The sequence below is a fragment of the Daldinia childiae genome, assembly GCF_008694065.1.
Source record: "Daldinia childiae strain JS-1345 chromosome Unknown Scaffold5, whole genome shotgun sequence".
NCBI lineage: Eukaryota > Fungi > Ascomycota > Sordariomycetes > Xylariales > Hypoxylaceae > Daldinia > Daldinia childiae.
The window spans coordinates 986,322-1,004,089 of record NW_022984646.1 but is presented as its reverse complement, the minus strand read 5'-3'; the positions used below and the strand labels follow the sequence as shown (position 1 = coordinate 1,004,089).

Here is a 17,768-nt window from a genome sequence, read left to right as displayed (position 1 = left end):
ATATATATCGATAGTAACATTGGATGTGTAAGAGGAAGCGCTCAAAAATGGTCTAGTCGGCCTCGTTGCGTGTTATCATGTGTCACGAAGCTGCGGCTCCGAGTTATGGTTAATAGAGTTAAATTGGCAAAGGGACATGGTAATCTGCCTATCTAATTTCAGGTTGTTACAATCAGATGGATTGCGGTCGAAAAGGTCACGAGTTCCCGCTTTCAGGCCCCCGCAACGGTTTGTGCCACATCTCGCGGCCGGGGGGGTATGATGATATAGGATCGATATATCTTCTTTCTTATTAGGAAAAGTTTCATGATGGATTCCCATGCCCCACTGATAAAAGAGCTGTGGTATATACCTGGATAGTATATATAGGTGGCTAAGTTTAACATCATGATCACTGAAATAGAATATAGTAATGAGCGATTTTGTGTGTCATAGATCAAGATTGCGGTGTTTTTATACGAAACAGGATTTTGGAGGGGAAATGACTTTCTTTGCGCATCTTGGTCTGTCATATGGTATGACTTCGTTTACTGACTTTTAGCAATCTTTTACCTGGGCTGTATGGGTACGTCGTAATCAATTTTCCTATTACTTTTAAGGCCTTGATACATGTAAAATTGGAACTAAGGGATAAAACCAAAATTCCATCTAGTTATATTAGAAGTTATATAAGACATGTTAGTTATCCTATATTTAATCTTGACCCTAATATATAGGTAGACATGTATTATATTAGCATTGCTATTAAATATAAAGATTTATAAAGTATTTCTAGCACCATGCTGTATTTAGGGCATGAACATTATATGCAATGTATCTTTAATAGGAGGTTACATGTGGGTGAGGTTCATAGTAGTATGTTAATAGTAACCCCGCTACCCCGCCAAACCACCAAACCTTATTCAAATTTACGCTGACGTATTCCCCACTAATGCAACTGCACTTAACGCGTCTCCGGCGTGACTGCTTCACTTATCTAAACCGCGTCTATTGACTTCAGTATTTTCCATCGACATCGTTTTAAATCACAACATTTCCCTTAAACACAAACAATCTTTTACTTTCACGTATGTTCCTTGTTTGGTGCCTAATGCAAACGCGCTACGTAATTGGCGGCTTTTACGTAATAAAACTTTAGATTTGACGATGCACCGATTCCACTTGCACTTTTAATTGGTATTTCGTTCTGTATCGACGAAACCCATTTCCGTGACGTATTTTGATAAACTTCAACCTCCTTTTAAAATGGCAACTTCTGAGGGTTCCGCACCAGCCCGAGAGGCAGCGGGTTCCTCCGCCCTTAAGAAGGGGTTGGAATTGTATGCGCAGGAGGACTACGAAGCTGCAGCGAAATTATTTAAGAAGGTTTGTTTTATCTTATTTATCTACCCAAATGCCTACACACGCTTACCTTATTAGGCCATAAACTCTTGCAGCTGTCAAATCCATGGTGGGATGGTATTAGACTTGAACGAAGACATCTTGACGGGCATTGAAAACAACCAATTGAAGGAAGTCCTCTCAACCTTGACCCCGCGGTCTAGACGCTGTGACAAGCAAGTTCACATTCGCGCTCTCGACTCGCTTATTGCTACATACGAGATGTTGTTAAAATTAGACAAGTGTCTTAACCTTGCCGTGGGTATGGTTAACCTCGCTCCGAGGGAGCCCAAGGTATGCTGGTTTTCTGATGAAATCGGCAAGTTTATTAACCTATCTTAGGTCTATCTGCGTCTCGGTAAGATTCTTCGCCTGAAAAGCAAGCAAACCCTTGCGTACCACATGTATAGACAGGGTATTGAACTTGTGGAAAGAAAGAACCCCAATCATTCTTTATTGCCTGTGCGTATATGTGCCGAGTTACCTCTGGACTCTCCTAACTATTGAATAGAAGTTGCGAGTTCAGAGAGATAGGGTAGCTACTTTAGCCGCGTTTGATCCCGTCACGAAGTTCCCTATCGAACTTGTTCGTATGACATTCGAGTTTCTTGACTTCAAGACCTTATGGTAAGCCGACCCGGCAATCTGTTATTTTCTTCTTGCTGACACGATCAATAGTCGCGTTTGAGAGTTTCTAAGGCTTGGAACAATATCTTGACTAAATCAACCGTTCTTAGAGACTTGTGGCATGTCCAGACATACAAGCTTACCCAAAGAAGTCATCCTGGCATTCGAAGAATGCTACCTGCCTTCAAAGCGTATAACAAATACGGCAAGAATGCTCTCAGAGAGTTGTCTATCGATGGCCTATCCCACTTCTTGCAGTGGTGTAAGTTCTCGCAGGTTATAGAAATCTCTCAGCAACTCAAGGTGCTTAAACTCCGAGAGCCGCGAGGCTCTTTTGAATTGGAATCATTGCCCTCAAAACTACGGCTACCACAGCTCACCAACCTCTCCTTGGGTTACGGAGTACGGCCGCGGCCTCAAGTTTTAGAGCAACTGATAACTGCATGCGGGAACTCGCTAGAAGAGCTCTCAATCTTCGAGCTCCCGCACTGTGCCAGATTGGCATCTGATCAGGTGCCATGGTATCCTGGTTGGGTAAAACTTGAAAAGCTGAAAGTTGTTCGACTCGCATATCCGAATTATGAATTACGTGCAGGCCCTGTCCCCGACTTGGTAAGTTCGTTGTGTTGTGAAGATTCCTTGACGATTCTAACGTTATGTAGCGTGGCATCATGGAGTTGGCTCCTAACGTGGAAGAAGCCTGGATCGACGATCTCACGTACTCGTCTAAGATGCTAATGACCAAATGGCCAAAACTGCAAAACATATTTGTTGGGAACCGTGCCCGCTTATACACTGTCGTTGGCGAAGATGACGTGGAAGGTGGCTACAACGAAGATATGCGTGAGCTGCATCTTGAGGGCCGGTCTGCTCAGTCACGCTTCAGTACGTGTTACCCTCCTATGGTCACAAGCAACCCTCAAGCCCCATGGTTTCTAACTATCCATGTTGGACCTATAGTCCTTCCCCAGCTTCGTCGACTTGAGAAATTGTCGATACTACTGCACACCCCACTCAATACTTCTGAATTCGAAACCATTGTTCGACCTAGCATAGAATCCGGTACTTTGCGAGAGCTTGACATCCGACCATTCCCCATACATGTACTATTCGGGAGCCTCTTCAAAATTGTAATCCCGGACTGGCTTAAAAGTGAAAGTCTCACATACCTCAGCATTACAGGGCTGACTGTGGCAAATCTTTGCCAGTACAAGCAGAGCGATGAGGGGCTACTCACGCTTGTCAGCCGCTTTCCTAATCTGCGCAGTATTGATATCTCTAATGAGCAATTTTCAGATGCTTTACTCGCAAAGTTCATCCAACGCGGGGTCAAGATAATATACCATCGAGCGAAACAGTCGAAGGCGGACCTTCAGGAGTGGGCTGCTACTCACTATAATGCTCAGGTTATCAGTAGGCCGCCTCCTCACCTGCCATCGATGCACCCTGATCGACAACGTTTCTTTAACGATCACTTGCAATTTTCAAATACCGAGCTATCGTAGTTTTAGGTTCTACATTTTGTAGAAATACAGTCTACTTTAGTTGTGGGTATGAAAAGGGAAATATAGAGCATGCGTGATCTATTCGGTAGAATCACGAATAAACACTTACATAGAAAAGCAATACCTCTAACGATGTCAACATAGAATACACCACGGAATACCCACAGTATTGTCATAGGTTAGGATAGCCTCTTTGCATTATTTCAGCTCTGTTTAATAGCATGCTTCAGATTCCCTTTTCTTGCGAAGAGTCTATTCATGTATGACCAGTTACGATTTGCAGTTATAGTCTTGCGCGTTAATATTAATATTAATAGAACGATAGCACTTCAATCTTCTACCCGGCTACCAAGCATAATCGAACAATCAGAGCCCCTGGTAGGTTAATATATCTTTAATTAGGAATAAACGGACACTTCCTTACGATTCTATACAGTACGTAAAACTCAACGTTGTTAACTAACGTATGAGAAAAACGCCCTCAATAGGCTTCTAAATACATAAACAGGAAAACGGAATTGGTTAATCCTATACCGTACGAGCTATTCTCTCTTTAACGAAGGTTTGCGTACTGTATAGAAATGCAAGGGATCGATGCGTCGAAGCAGCGGGTTGCCGTGCTCTGTGTGACGCGGTTTTATTGCGTTCTGCTAGGCAACAGGCTTTACAACAATTCCTGCTTCGATAACAAACGGCCTTATCCCTTTCCCCTCTTCTTCTTCTGTTTTTTGTAGACCTCGCTACTCTTGTCTGCACTTGTGTCTGGCTTATTGTGTATATTTCTCTCATCATGGATCATCCAAGTCCTCGGGAGCAAATGCTTCATTATCTCTCCGAGAAACAAAAAATTGTAAAAGTTCCTTCTTTATCTCAGCAATGTTCTGATTCTACCGATCAATGTTACTCGTTAGATAAATCTAAGCCGGAACACAAGGTGAACGACATAGACTCATTTAGCTATCGATCACGCATGGAAAAGGCCGGGATTCATTATCAGGAGAGAGTGTTGGAATTATATTACAAGGAGAGAGTGTGGGAACTACCGTCTTGGGTTAACGAACTTCTCACTAAACTACAACAACCGTCCGAGAACACTATGACAGAAGAAGATATGACAATGCGGCTCCGCTACGTCAAGCTAGCAATGGGAAGTATTGAGGAGAAGATGATGGACACCGTTAAATTACTGGGTCGCGACGTATTTGGACCAAGCTCTGATGGTGATATCCCGACAGTGTCGATGAACACAAAGTTCCGCGACCGCTTTGTTCCCAATGGCGTGATCACTCCGCAACCCAGCTTCACCTTTGGATACGGTTCGTCCGATATCCCCACATCACTCACCAATTCAACTGTATCGTTGCTCGCAACGAATCCGTCCGTCGATTTCAAGGTAAACTTCCCCTATATGATCGTAGAAGTAGAAGTAAGTGCCGACGCGAGCACACACGGCAAAGAAAACCGGTGTCTCGGCGCAGCAGCAACATGTCTCCATCTGAACAGCAAACTACTCCAAGGGAACCTAGCCATCTTCGCAGTTATCGTCTTGCCCGTCGGGCTGGCAGAGTTCTTCATCATGTGGAAGGACGGCGACAAATGCATCATGAAGAAGTTCCGCAGCTTTGCCTTGTATGAGTACGACCAGCATAGGGCGTGTCAGATGCTATGGAGCAATATCCGCAACTGGGCTATGAATGAGCGGTTGAAGGATATCAGTAGAGACCTCGAGAAGGTGTCCGAGCAAGGAAGAAAACGGTCGCTACTCTCTTCCGAGGATCTGATGTCTGAACTAGGCAAAAGACAAAAGATAACGGCGGACACACACTCACTTTCCAGATGATGACTGTTAACTAAGTTCATCGAACGAGGCTTGTTTTGCTTGAGCTCGACCTTTAGGGCTGCAAAGGGACTTGCTGTTTATAGTTGAACTAGGGGATGAGGTACTGGGTGACACTTCACGTTTATGAATGAAATGTAAGACTTGATTTTCAGTAAAATGCTAGTTAAATAGAATAGCGTTTTCTAAGATCCAAGATCTAAGCGAACACAACTGATAACTTCAGTATAAATATGGTATTCTGAATACAGATAGTCAGTTAAACCAGAGAATATTCTCCAACTCTTCTACAGGCAATACATCCAACATATCATCATCATCATCACTGTCATCTCAAAACTTGTAAAATAGCTAAATAATCATACTTTCATTCATTGGTATAAGACAAAGTAAATACTGTAGTAAGCGAACGATCAGCTTTACCCGCCGTCAGTTCTGTAGTAAGTCATAGCATCGCATCCACGGCATAATATGTAGTAGTAGTCTCGCCCAATCCTCCCGCCCATGGAGACTGCCAGATGGAGCTTTGCTTCAAAAAAATTGTTTCGTGCGTGATCTTCGTGACATGATGATATTCCGCCTCGGCACCCCGAATATCCAACCTCCCTTTCCTTCCCCAACACCAATTTTTCCTTTCGCTTTGAGCTTCCGGATCTTAAATTATTATGTCCACTAGACATACTATTTAATTCATTTATTGTTACTTCTTTCTTGTTTTCCCTTTTTTTTTGTTTTCCCTTTGCATAATGTTGCATAATGCATAATAACCATAACATTCGTAATCATTTTCTGCTTCAATAAAATAAGACCGCGAGCCCATTATTGGGCTTTGCAGCAGGCTCCATGCCACCTATGTCATCATACTTTGATAAATATAGGTCGTTATAAAGTAGGTCGGGGTAGATATCGTGTAGTCGTTCTTATTTAGTTACGTCCACCTCGGCACCTGACCCCTGAATGAGGGCATCCAACTCCCAGGGACTAAGCGTGCTTCGTCGACGAGACGCGACTTTACTCGTATGGCGTTCGTTTCGGTCGCGTCTTCGCTTTACAAGTTTGAGAGGGCTACCACTAGTAGATTTGAGTGGGCTGCTACCATTGTGCTGGTCCTTCTCTCGGGTTCTAACTGATCCCGATAGCTCGTCAACTTCGTCGACTTCAGCTGTGGGGTTCAGTCTTCGTGCCGGTGTCCCACCTCGGGAACGAGGTTGAGATAAGTCCTTATCCTTCTTGACGGGGTCTACTGAGGCGAGGTCGTTTTCCTCTTGCTTAACTTCAACTTTGTTGACTTTTGCGTCCCGGGGAGGCGACCCGGGAGCGACTGTAGTAGGAGCCCGGAGAGCTGGGTTCCGTCTCTGACCTCCAGACCGGACGGCCCTTAGCTTAGCCCTAACACGAGCAGCATCGGCCTCGCGTTCTGAGGCCGCTAGCTTCGCGGCGATAGTGGCCATAGTTAGGGGGCTCTGTTGCGTAGGCGGATTGGTGCTATTAGGTCGAGGAAGGCGTGAGGAGGTATTCGTAGTAGTATTGGTAGCTTGATTACTACGAACTGGTGAACGTGGACGTGCAATAGTGGGCTGCTGCGGTCGCTCTGTTATGTTGGCTGCGGATTTTAAGGAAGAGGCGGAAGAAGACGAGGATATGGGTTGCGACTGTGTCGTAGCAGGGACTTGACGAATGGATTTCGACGAGGGCTGCTGACGCGACGGCGGGTTGGTAGGATCTGAGTTAGTTCGTTTTATATCTGCTGCTAATGGATCTGGCGATGAAGTTGGCCTCTTCGATGATTTATTAGAAGCCTGAAAGTTTGTGCTACCCGGCTCTGGCTGAGATTTGGTGTATAATTGCTTCCCTAGATTTGGGGTGGGCTTTGAGAATAGTTTGCGGGAAGGATCAGACTGTGACGGTCTCTCCCCAGATTTACCGAATAGGGGGCTCTCATATGAGGCGGTTGAGCTAGGTCGAGATTGGTCTTGCCATGGCGGGGAGTTCTTGTATGATACTGACTTCTTCTGCTGATGCGGAGACTTAGGGGACCTGGGAGACTGGGGTTTGATGACATGTGGCGGCGGAGGTGGCCCTTGTTCCTCCTCCTCCTCCTCTTCTTCTGCCAATTCCCATGTGTTTTCTTCTATAATAGTTGTGAAATCTGCATGCTTGCGATACGCGAAATCACGTTCGGAGAATCCTTTATTTCCTGCCGAGTATGAGTCTTTGAGGGGGCTGAGTTGAGGTGGCATAGGGAGAGGAGGCGAATCCATCGAGTTCGCATATGTAGATTCCTGAAGAACTTGGACATTTGGTTCCTCGGCGTCCAGTTCGTCTATGTCTATATCATCCTGGAAGATGCTGCTAGAATCCGACCCGGAATCGTTTTCTTCATTCTCTGCGACTTGGCATCCTTGTGTCGGGATTAGGTGTAGCGACTCGATCGGGCTTGGAGACCTTAGCTGCCGTGGGTCCTCTTGTGTTTCTTCCTGTGCTTCGAGACTGTCTTCTTCACCATACTCTTCCTCTTCCTCTTCATCTTGTTCCTCTTCCTCCCGTTCCTCCTCTTCCTCCTCCTCTTCCTCCTGAACACAGGAGAGTCTCATAGGTACGATATCTGCTGTCTCCGCGACGTCCCTGACCCTAACGGGACTAAGTCGGAGGCTCATCTGCAGGTCTTCCATGTCGACTGATTTGCCGCTGGACACCATTCGTTTCCGCCAGCCGTCAATCATATGGACAGCGTCCTTCCAGCGGGACTCCATTGTTTCTAGGCCGGCGCGTAGGCGAGTGATAGCTTCCTCGCGTATTTCAACCTCTTCGATGGGCACGAAGGAAGGGTTCGTTAATATCGTCCTAAGATGCTCCATGATCTCTTCCAACTCTGATGCGAGCTCATCGGCGCTCTTTTGAGATGCCATTACCAGCACATCCTCATTATTATTGTCTGAGCGGTAGTCAAATGTGGTTCCATTCAGATTTTCTGAACCACGTTCTAGCCCACTCATCTCGCGCAGCCTGTCAACTACACGTCTGACTAGGGCGAGTAGACCCTCGTTTTCCTCGCTGAGGCCTCTTGCTAATTCTGTGAGGAATTCATTGGTCTCTAGGCGTAAGCTATAACCTTCAGCCTCTGTTGCACCAGCAGGCACTCCACGCTCCTCGCCGCCGACTTCTCCTATCACGGTGATGCATAGGACATCCCTGCTCTTACCGCCGCCTCTTACTCTACCAGCATCTGCGACGGCCTTCTTCAGGCCATCAATCTGGCGGTCCCGCTTACGGATTTCATTAGCACATGCAGCGCGCGCCTGCGCCACAATAGTCTTCATCTTGATGGCTTCGTCTTTTAGGCGGTGTATGTTCTGATCCGTAATCTTGAGCTGGGTACGGAGGGCACGCTCTGTAGCCTCTGCAGAATCAAGCTTTCGTTGAGCGTCAGATAATTTTTCCGTTTGTCGTATGAGTTCGGTCGTTTGCCGCTGCGAGTCAGCCCGTAGGGTCCGAAGGGTTGTGGATAATGACTCTCGGCTCTCAGCATCGCGCTGTCGTAAAAAAAGAATGTTAGCATGTTATCTATCCCTTTGTTGTCATTGAAGACTAGGACAATATAGTATGAGAGGATATACATACGTCGCGCCTTAGGATGAGGTCATTGATAACGCTCATGACCTTGCTCATCGTGCCTTGCACTCCTCCATCACCGAACTCCGGATCTGCGAAGTTGATATTGTGGCCATCACGAAGAAGACCGCGCGATAGAAGCTGATTATTGATATACAGCGATGCCGTGCGAAGGTTATCTGGGTCGACCATCTTGTCTTGTCCTGTCTCTCTTTTTCTCCCTCCTTCTTAATTCTTTTCTCCCCCTTTGATTTGATCCCGTTCAGGATCTACCGTTGCCGTCCAATATCGGACTAAGAATAGGTGTAAGCCACGAAGGATGCGGTATTCGCTTTCGGAGTTGTCTGCATTGGTGGTATGCGGGTTGTTGCAGATTGATATTGATATTTTAATGTTTGTATAAATTTGACAATATTGAATTTCAAATTTCAATCAATCAAGCAATACTCCAGTTCGCCTACTTCCCCTTTTACACAATTGAAGCAGAAGCAGAAGCAGAAGTCGCAAAGAAAAAATAATCTTGTCGTATGCGTAAAAGCCGGGCCACTCGCGAATGGAGCCCAGCTAGTGTACAAAATAACTCTAAGGGTCTACTTCTGTGGATTTATTTGTTAATACCGCGGCATTCCTTAAGTTTGTAATGTTTTTCTTTGAAAATGGTATCTCGTTGCTATGCGGGGTCTAAAGTAAACAAAACTTTAAGTGACCCTAATAGGGTACATGTACATACCCAGGTTAGCCGTTAGGTACATCTTTATGTACCGTACATGACCGTTATCCGGCACGCAGGTATCTACTTCCGTACCGACAGGGTTTATTGCTCGTGGAACCAAATTACCGCAACTAACAGCAAATGACATCTTTCATCCCAATTCCCGCCCCGCAATCCATCCCGCCTTCTATGCACGTGGAAGCTTTTCATTGCATACCGACTTCTTGACCGCATCTACAAAAATGGAAATATCGGTGTGTTATTTGTACCCATTGGTCTTAACTATTTACCTAATTAGTTACGAACCCCCTCTTATATCCAAACTAGGGCTGATGATACCATTCCAAGCATTCCAAGAGGACACCTTGTATAGTACCCGGTAAAAAACATCGTATCGTGATACACGCCTTGACTTATAAGCCACTGTTGACGTTGGGGGTTTGATGCCTATGAATGGGACAACGACGGGGCTGTGGTTATCCTACTATTAGATATCGAACCATCACCCCGTAACCGGCTATAACTACATAGCTGTATCTGACTGCATGTAGACTGCATGTACAATAATAGTCTACTTGCGCTTACTCCCCTGGTTAAACGTGTGACGAACGCTAACAACTGCATTGCCCCTCGCCTTTCATCCCCCTTTTCCCCTCTTCGTTGCTATATGCCCACTTTTGATTGACAGATGCTGCAAGTTCCCCCCATCCCATGCTCAATGTCTCGTCTATCCACCCAATGGAATCCAATCTTCGGAAAAAAGCCGTCGCTTTTATGGTATAACGCCGTCCGAATGCAATGTCTTTCCCGTCTTAGCTGTTACGGAGTGTCTTCCTATGGCAAAGGTACTTCATCTGGGCTGTCACCACCACCACGGATACGGCGATGGGCTTCCGCCTTCCCGCTCCGTAACGTCTTTCTCATCCTTGGGATATCTGGTGTAAACTGAGGTACTGTGGGGAATGCCCAACCGACATGCCGGCTCGAATCTGCATGTATGTCAATATTTAGTCTTGCATTGCTTAAGAGGGGTAAGTATCATACCAGTGTTTCTAGAGCGCTGTTTGAGTTGTCCACAAGGTCGTTATCAAACAGCATCGTACGGGTTCAAATAGTGTCACAATTGTGCTGCCACCAAACTTGAAATACCCAAGCTCTTCCGCTCGTTTCACCTCTTCCCCGTCGTTTCGGGTAATTACCGTGCTACCAACCATCATGGCACCGACGCAAATAACCATAACCCGTCCGAATAGTTCGGTGTCGATAGGACAAAGGACACGAACATTCTCGCCGTACACATCGAGCGCGGACCGGATTGCCATAGGGTTAACGGTATAATACTCGCCAGCAATGAGTTTAGGCTTGCGGAGAATTCCATCTACAGGAATGTGGAACCGGTGGTAGTCTTGGGGAGCCAGACGGAAGATACCTAATGCACCATTCTCGTAGCGCTTAGCGTCTTCCGGGTATGCGTCGCCGAGTAGTCGCTTTATGGAGAATTCGCGACCCTTGATCCAGATGTTGGTTGCAGAATCAATACTATTGAAGACAACAGACCGGCAGTCGGCCGGCGACACGATAATGTGAGGATTGTCTGGAGCTGAGCAAGGTCGGGCGTTTGGCTTAAGTGCACGATAAAAGAATTCATTGAAGTTCTTAAATTCCTCGGCGGGGAGTAAGACCTCGGACATGTCTAACTGGTGGAATTGGACGAAACCTGGAATCTGGGCCTTCGAAGCAGGGTCGTCGTATTTTTTGCCTTGTTTGATACTTAGACTCTTCAGAAGTTTGCGGACTAAAGCGCTATTAGCGACGGTTTCTGTCTCATCAGCATGAATACTCACTTCGCTTGTTCTCCATATCCTTGGACTTCAATCCCTTGTATAGTAATCGGATTCCCAGTCGTACATAAACGCTCATCTTTCCTCGTTAATCTGTCCCGTTAGGCGGTCCTGTACCAGAATGTTTGCCGAGTTGGCGCCAAGTTTATAACCACCATAAGAAATCTTGGTGATGACTTTAGAATACCACTTTCTTTGCGCTTGGCTTGCCGTGACAAACCCGCCCATCATGAGTGAATTGACCTGGCGCCAGTCTTGGCTGGCGCATGTAGCAATGTGGGTAATGATGTCAGCATCTTTCCGCGTTGAGACGAGGCTGGTGGCAGATTGGACACTCTCGAATTTCGACGACATGTTCCTCGCCACGGTCAATATTTAGGTCATCTTTATCCAGCGCATCACCCTCTTCTCCAGATGTGCTGAGATCGGGGACAACAATAGTTGATGTTCCAGGTGTAGTGCCTTGGACGGTCGAGTCTTCTGCGCTAAGAATAAAGGATCCCTCGTCTGAAGGCGTGACACTACCAGTGTGGCTTGATGGGTTTAGAAAATTCTTCACCTTTTCTGCGTCGGGCAACATGTTCTTCAACTTGTCAGTCACTGGAGCCGATTTGCTCTTGGCATCTAGTTGATCTTCCAAACATATAACAGCCTCGTCCATGGTGAGTTCTTGTTCCCCGCTCCCTGCCTTATGAGGGAATCGTTGGAAAAAACTGTCGATGGTTGATTCACGCAGAGTCGAGCCAAGCGTGTCGAGCATAGTAGTCAATTCAACTTTGCTAATCTCGCCACTTTCATCTGCGTCGTACTGTGTCGCAACATAGCTCGCCAGAACTGTTGTCTTAAAGCAGGATACGGCATATACTTGGCGCGGATAGTAAGCGTCGGGCTGTGCTTAGCCTCCCATTTGTCCAGATTTTTCATCTTCAAGGGGATTGTGAAGACATTGAAATCAGTGTCGTCAAACTCACTGCCCTCACCACCGTTTCCATTTCCGTTCCCGCTATTGAGGTTCGGCACTTGCTCTGGTTGAAGTAAACCAGGGTTTGGAATGGATGTAGGTGCTACCTTTGGCTCGACCTGCTCCTGGGATGTTGCCGAAGTTACACTGGGATTTTTGGGTAATACCGGCCTATTTTTGCCCAAGCTCTGTGTTGAAGACGACCTCGAGAGGCCAAGTCTTGCGAGCCTTGATTTCTGGACCGGGACGTACTCTGCCGGTTCCTTTAAGTCATACAGTCCGGTTTCAGGATTAGCTTTGGGGCTCTTTTCGGTGAGCTCTTGTAAGGGAAAGGAGGTTGAGGCAATGAAGTCATTCCCGGAATATTTGTCGCGATCGATAACCGTGAAAGCAAACGAGTATGATTGCTCGTGGTTTAGCACGTGAAAGAGCATCTTCTCGTTGAACACGGGATTTAGATTATGTCGAACAACTCGTGTACGATAGGTTTTTTTGCCTAAAGATGCAACAACGAAGGGATCCATATCGAAGCTAGTTTTCGTGAAGTTTGATTCGGGAGGAAGGTCGGTAATGTTGCAAATCTCGAGGAAGATTAAGCCGACCACATCACTACCACCGTTGACGAATTCGTAAGGGTTTTGTCTCCTCTTACGCTTTAAACCCTTAATCCTAAGCCGTCTCTTCCTCTTCTCCACAGCATCGGGCTTACTGGGGTCCTCATCTTCAGGAGTCTCATCATCATCCAGAATCTCGTCGTCGTCATCGTCGTCCTGGGATCCATCGGTGGTATTCTGACTTAACTGTGGAGACGGGGATGAGCCAAGCTTAGATGTCGAGGTCGGGCCAAGCATGGGTGTCATGTTAGGGGTAGCATTGCGGGATGCAGATTCGGGTAAGGCGGTAGCAAGTGAATGCAGCTTTTCTAAGATCTGAGCATCTGTCGCATCCTTGTCTGTTGAGTCGAATAAAGTGCATTGTAGCAAAACCTCCCCCGAGACATTATTCTTTTTCTTGCCTGGCTTTTTGCTCTTGAGGGGATACCATTTTGCTTCTTGCTCGGTCTTTTCGTTGGAGAAAATCTCCTCGAGGGCTAGATCGAATTCGCCTAGATAGTCCTTGCCAAAGCGATCCTTATCCCAGCAGATGCAATCAAGCAGTAGGTTCTCTACGCCAGTGATAGGTACAGTACAGACAACGTTCCCAATCGGGATTCAGCGTCTTCGGGACATGATGTGTAAGACATTTAGTTTCGCCGCAGGTCAGTTGAAGATACTAGAGAATACGGAGTATTAGCAATGTCCGAAGATTTTTCTTTATTAGAGTTAAGAATAGGAAGACGGGTGTTGACATACGGGGTCAGAGGTGCCTCCACGATCTTTAGCAGCTAAGTTTCTCGCCTATATATATCATCGCAAGTTAGAATCCGTAGTCGAGACTAGAATTGATATTATCTATCGATTCGTTGTCCTTACTCGAAGTATAGTAATCTTTAAGACTAAACCCGTGTCCCTACGCCCCTCCGAAACACCGGCATCGAGTTTTAACGGCATAGGACTCGTACTGCGGCTATTGGCGGTGGAATTGTTGGTAGAACTAGTAGTGTAGGTTTTCAATCGTTGAGGGATAATGCGAACCATGGTGGAGGACTTTCAGGAGAGTCGGACTAAAGAGGGTAGAGGTATAAAATATGGATGGTTGTATTTCCAAGAAACAAGAAGGGGGCAAACGCGGGTGACGTTGTGCTGGATCCCGTCTTGGAAATTGCTTGGTAGTTGAGTCCCCTTCAGCATCCGGGGGCTTGTGATGCCCTGGACTTAACGCGCTAGTGTATCAATATGATGTCAAAGAGAGCTGCTAGAGTTGCTAGAGCCTACCAACGGTTGATTTGACTGTAATGTAGGCTAAGGACAAGACGAACTAGGTTAGGTACACAAGGTAAGTTGGTAGTTAGGTGTAGATTACCACTCTCGAGTTTGAAATTACTTGATTTACTTTGATAGGCGGAATAATATATGGTTTAGGAGTAAAGGTAAAAGGTAAGCTATGTTAGTTAGTTAGATAGTATTTAAGACTACCTAAAAAAAGAAAAAAAAATAAACAAGCTAGGATAGAAGCTGTTATGGACTTAACATGCTTTTGAAGCTGATTGCCAAGTTTCTTTTTGGAGGGGCAGTAGTTTAGTTTTGGTATCCAATCCAATCGTGTCGCGAGTTTGCGTGGTACGAGAAGCATCCGAAATTTAATTGTTCCAGGTACCTTTTGAGCTTTGAGGACAAAAGGGCAGGAGGGCCAGCCCGCTGACGCTGGTAATCACCCCGCCTTCACTGCCACTGTAGCCACCTAACGTACCTAAAACTCGATCCACTAAATAAAATGCGCACGATATGACACCCATTAAAAGTACAACCACGTCTAAGGTTCACTTAAATCTCGATGAATTACTTGCGCGTATGGATCCGTACCTTATAATGGGGTAAAAATATTAAACCAAATGTAAACGTAAACTTACCGAGGGCCGCTATACAATAAAAATAGATTTGTTAGTTTGACAAAATAAGAAAAGAGAATTGAACTTACAATTGTTAGGATTACCAAGTACCTGTTACATGAAATTAATCATAAAACTGAAACTCATCTCGATCTGGTTTAGAACCTAATAAGCATAAACAACCCCATGCTAGAAAAGCTTCTTTTAGAGCCGGGGGGATTTTGGAAGATACAACAACAAAACTTACCACAGTTCATCCGAAGATCCGCGTTGGTCAACCCCGTGCTAATATTAGACAAAGACTCAATATCTACCTAACAATACTAATAATCAAATATTAGATCATACGGACAACAACGACGTATCCAACCTAGTAACAAGCTCAAGGCTCGAGATCATCGGTTGTTGTATGTACCTCGGATTGGCAATAGGGCTGTGCCTCTCTAGCTGCAGGACGGCGGCGATCGATGATCCCGCGTTCCAGAAGATCCCAACTGGCGAAAATGCGACGGCACGTAACTGCGTATAGCCTACCTGTCTACCTACCTAAGGTACCTTCCGCAGATGAAGGCCTTCGTGGGGGAGGTAAAGTGAGTTCTGTTTAATTTCTAAATACACACAATTACCGGCTACTCGGAGAGCTCTAGAGGCACGATTAGGACTAGATGTTATTAAGGATGCCGCGTCTACCGCAACTAACCTGAAGTACTACGTAACTATTTGCCGTGAGATCCGCTGACCTTCTTATTACCATGGCGTAGGTTGTTATCCTTCTATAATATCCATGAATAAGGGAAAGGTAGCAATACATAGGACGCACCAACTTGCCATGACGGAACTCGGAATGCGTATTATTAGCTATGTTCCAGCGCTCTGTCCCTTTCCCTGCTCACTGTTCCGATTTTCCGATCTTCAGCTTAACTAGGGTTGGCTTGCGGTAGGATCAAATCTAGGCGGACGTCAAATGAGCTGATCGGTGATTGTTTAAAGAATGCTGTCGTAGGTTGGAGGCAGAGCAGCTACTCCTACGCTTCCCATTGGCTCGATCTCACGAATTGGGTAATGCCATTTGTGTCTAGGACTGTGTATGACATACGCCGTAACCAGGAAATCAACTCGTAGGTGCATCACAGGGGTGGGTGGCAATGCAAACAAAGAATCCAAGCACATATAATAGTAGTTAATCGTGTCGACAAACAAGCACTGATACTCAAGTTCAAGTTTACTTGATAATATCGTCTATTATAGGAACAACCCCGTCTTTAACTAAGATAGATAATCCAGATGTATCCCGTAAGCTTCGCCATGTTATGTTCTAACCCAAACGCCTATCCTTTCCTCGTGCTATCGCAAGGCGGTATCGTGTAACTCCACATCGCTGTACTATGCCAAACAAATAAAAGTAAACCAACATAAACGCCGTGATATGCAATATAGGTAGTCTTCTAAGAAAGACATCCAACCATGATATATGTCACCCTCCAACCTAAGCAGCGCTCTGCACCGAATGCTGCAGAGCATGCTCCTGGACCGTCGGCATAGGCGTCTCAGTGACCTCGACCTCGGGCTTCTTGAGCTCGGAGAAGGCCTCGGGCCAGAGGAACATCTTGTCCTCCTTAGTCGGGGACATGAGAACGTATCTCGGCACGGCGTTCTTGCTCGAGACCCTGCGCCAGAGATTGGCGGGGGGTTGAAGCGCACAGGCACGCCCTTGCCGCCCGTCTTCTTCTCGTCCTCGAGCCGGATGCGCTCGATCTCGCGCTGGATGTCGGCGAAGGTGTCGAAGGGGATGTACGCAATGCTGTGCTCCTGGCAGTATTCCTCGAGGCGCAGGCCGCGCCGCGCGAACAGCACGTCGGCCTCCCGGGCCGCCGGTAGGTCCGACACCCCGTCGCCGATGAACACGATCAGCGGGACTGTGCCGTCGTCGCACGTGGTCTCGGCCTCCTTACGGGCCTCCGTGATAGACTGCGCCTTGTCGTGGCCGAGCTCCGTGTCGTGGCGCCAGATGGGCTTCCACTCGGAGCCATCGGCCGAGATTTGCGCGTCGTTGGCTACAATTTCGATGTGTGACGAGGCCTCTTCTCCCAGGAAGGTGTCGAGGACTCTCCGTAAGATGGGCTTGAGACCGGCGGAGATGACGTTGAAGGGGATGTTGTTCTTGAGGCAGTAGTCGTGGAAGCTCTGGAAGTCCGGGTCAATCTCGAGGGACTTCTCCATGACTTGGAAGCCGTCTTCGAAGGGGACGTTTAGAGATCCCCACATTTCCTCCGAGACGTCCCGGAAGGATCGCTCGCCGGTCTTGATTTGCTCGTCTAGCACCTCTCTTCGTGTGGAGCCGCAGCCGTGGTTGTCGAAGAGGACGTGTCCGGTGTCTTGCATGAAGATTGTGCCATCGAAGTCTGATGTTATTACGTTAGTAAACGACTCGAATTCAAAAAGGCGAAGTTTAAACATGGTGCCGTACCTGAAAAGCAGATAATCTTTCTCTTGTTTGCGGATTGAGCCTTGGCATCTCCGAGGGTTTTGACCTCAGGAACCGGAGGTGGTGTAAGTGCGATAGGCATTTTGAATGTTAATATAACTGTGTATATAATCTTAAATCTAAGTGGTCTAAGAGAAATGTAAACCGAAGTCTATACTACGGAAACAAATGTAGTAATAACTAGTGAATTTTTTGGTGGATATGTTTCTTTGTCTTGTCTTATATGTAATGAAGAACTTTTCATGAAATACGACGAAACAACATATTTATAATAAAAGTGTGCCATCGTGGAGAAAACGACTAGCCCACAAATTTTGACG

At 46.4% G+C, this 17,768-nt stretch overlaps 4 protein-coding genes across 4 annotated transcripts; 1 reads left to right on the top strand and 3 right to left on the bottom strand.

The window, feature by feature from the left end:
* Window positions 1–1,245: 1,245 nt before the first annotated feature.
* GL218_05418 (putative f-box domain-containing protein) lies at window positions 1,246–5,352 on the top strand (the record flags this gene model as incomplete). Its single annotated transcript, XM_033582081.1, has 7 exons — window positions 1,246–1,365; window positions 1,420–1,674; window positions 1,723–1,842; window positions 1,892–2,007; window positions 2,160–2,619; window positions 2,670–2,892; window positions 4,424–5,352. The coding sequence occupies 7 exons, from the start codon at window positions 1,246–1,248 to the stop codon at window positions 5,350–5,352; spliced, it is 2,223 nt and encodes a 740-aa protein (XP_033434532.1).
* Window positions 5,353–6,269: 917 nt separating this feature from the next.
* Window positions 6,270–9,153, bottom strand: GL218_05417 (uncharacterized protein; the record flags this gene model as incomplete). The annotated part of the gene is made up of 2 exons (XM_033582080.1): window positions 6,270–8,882; window positions 8,971–9,153. 2 exons carry the CDS (start codon window positions 9,151–9,153, stop codon window positions 6,270–6,272), a joined length of 2,796 nt encoding a protein of 931 aa, XP_033434535.1.
* Window positions 9,154–10,507: 1,354 nt separating this feature from the next.
* GL218_05416 (Phosphatidylserine decarboxylase proenzyme 3) lies at window positions 10,508–14,112 on the bottom strand (the record flags this gene model as incomplete). Its single annotated transcript, XM_033582079.1, has 7 exons — window positions 10,508–10,662; window positions 10,718–10,733; window positions 10,777–11,468; window positions 11,848–12,348; window positions 12,486–13,605; window positions 13,828–13,872; window positions 13,948–14,112. The coding sequence occupies 7 exons, from the start codon at window positions 14,110–14,112 to the stop codon at window positions 10,508–10,510; spliced, it is 2,694 nt and encodes an 897-aa protein (XP_033434432.1).
* Window positions 14,113–16,449: 2,337 nt separating this feature from the next.
* GL218_05415 (Pdp3-interacting factor 1) lies at window positions 16,450–17,530 on the bottom strand (the record flags this gene model as incomplete). The annotated part of the gene is made up of 3 exons (XM_033582078.1): window positions 16,450–16,617; window positions 16,665–17,365; window positions 17,431–17,530. 3 exons carry the CDS (start codon window positions 17,528–17,530, stop codon window positions 16,450–16,452), a joined length of 969 nt encoding a protein of 322 aa, XP_033434431.1.
* Between the last annotated feature and the right edge of the window lie 238 nt (window positions 17,531–17,768).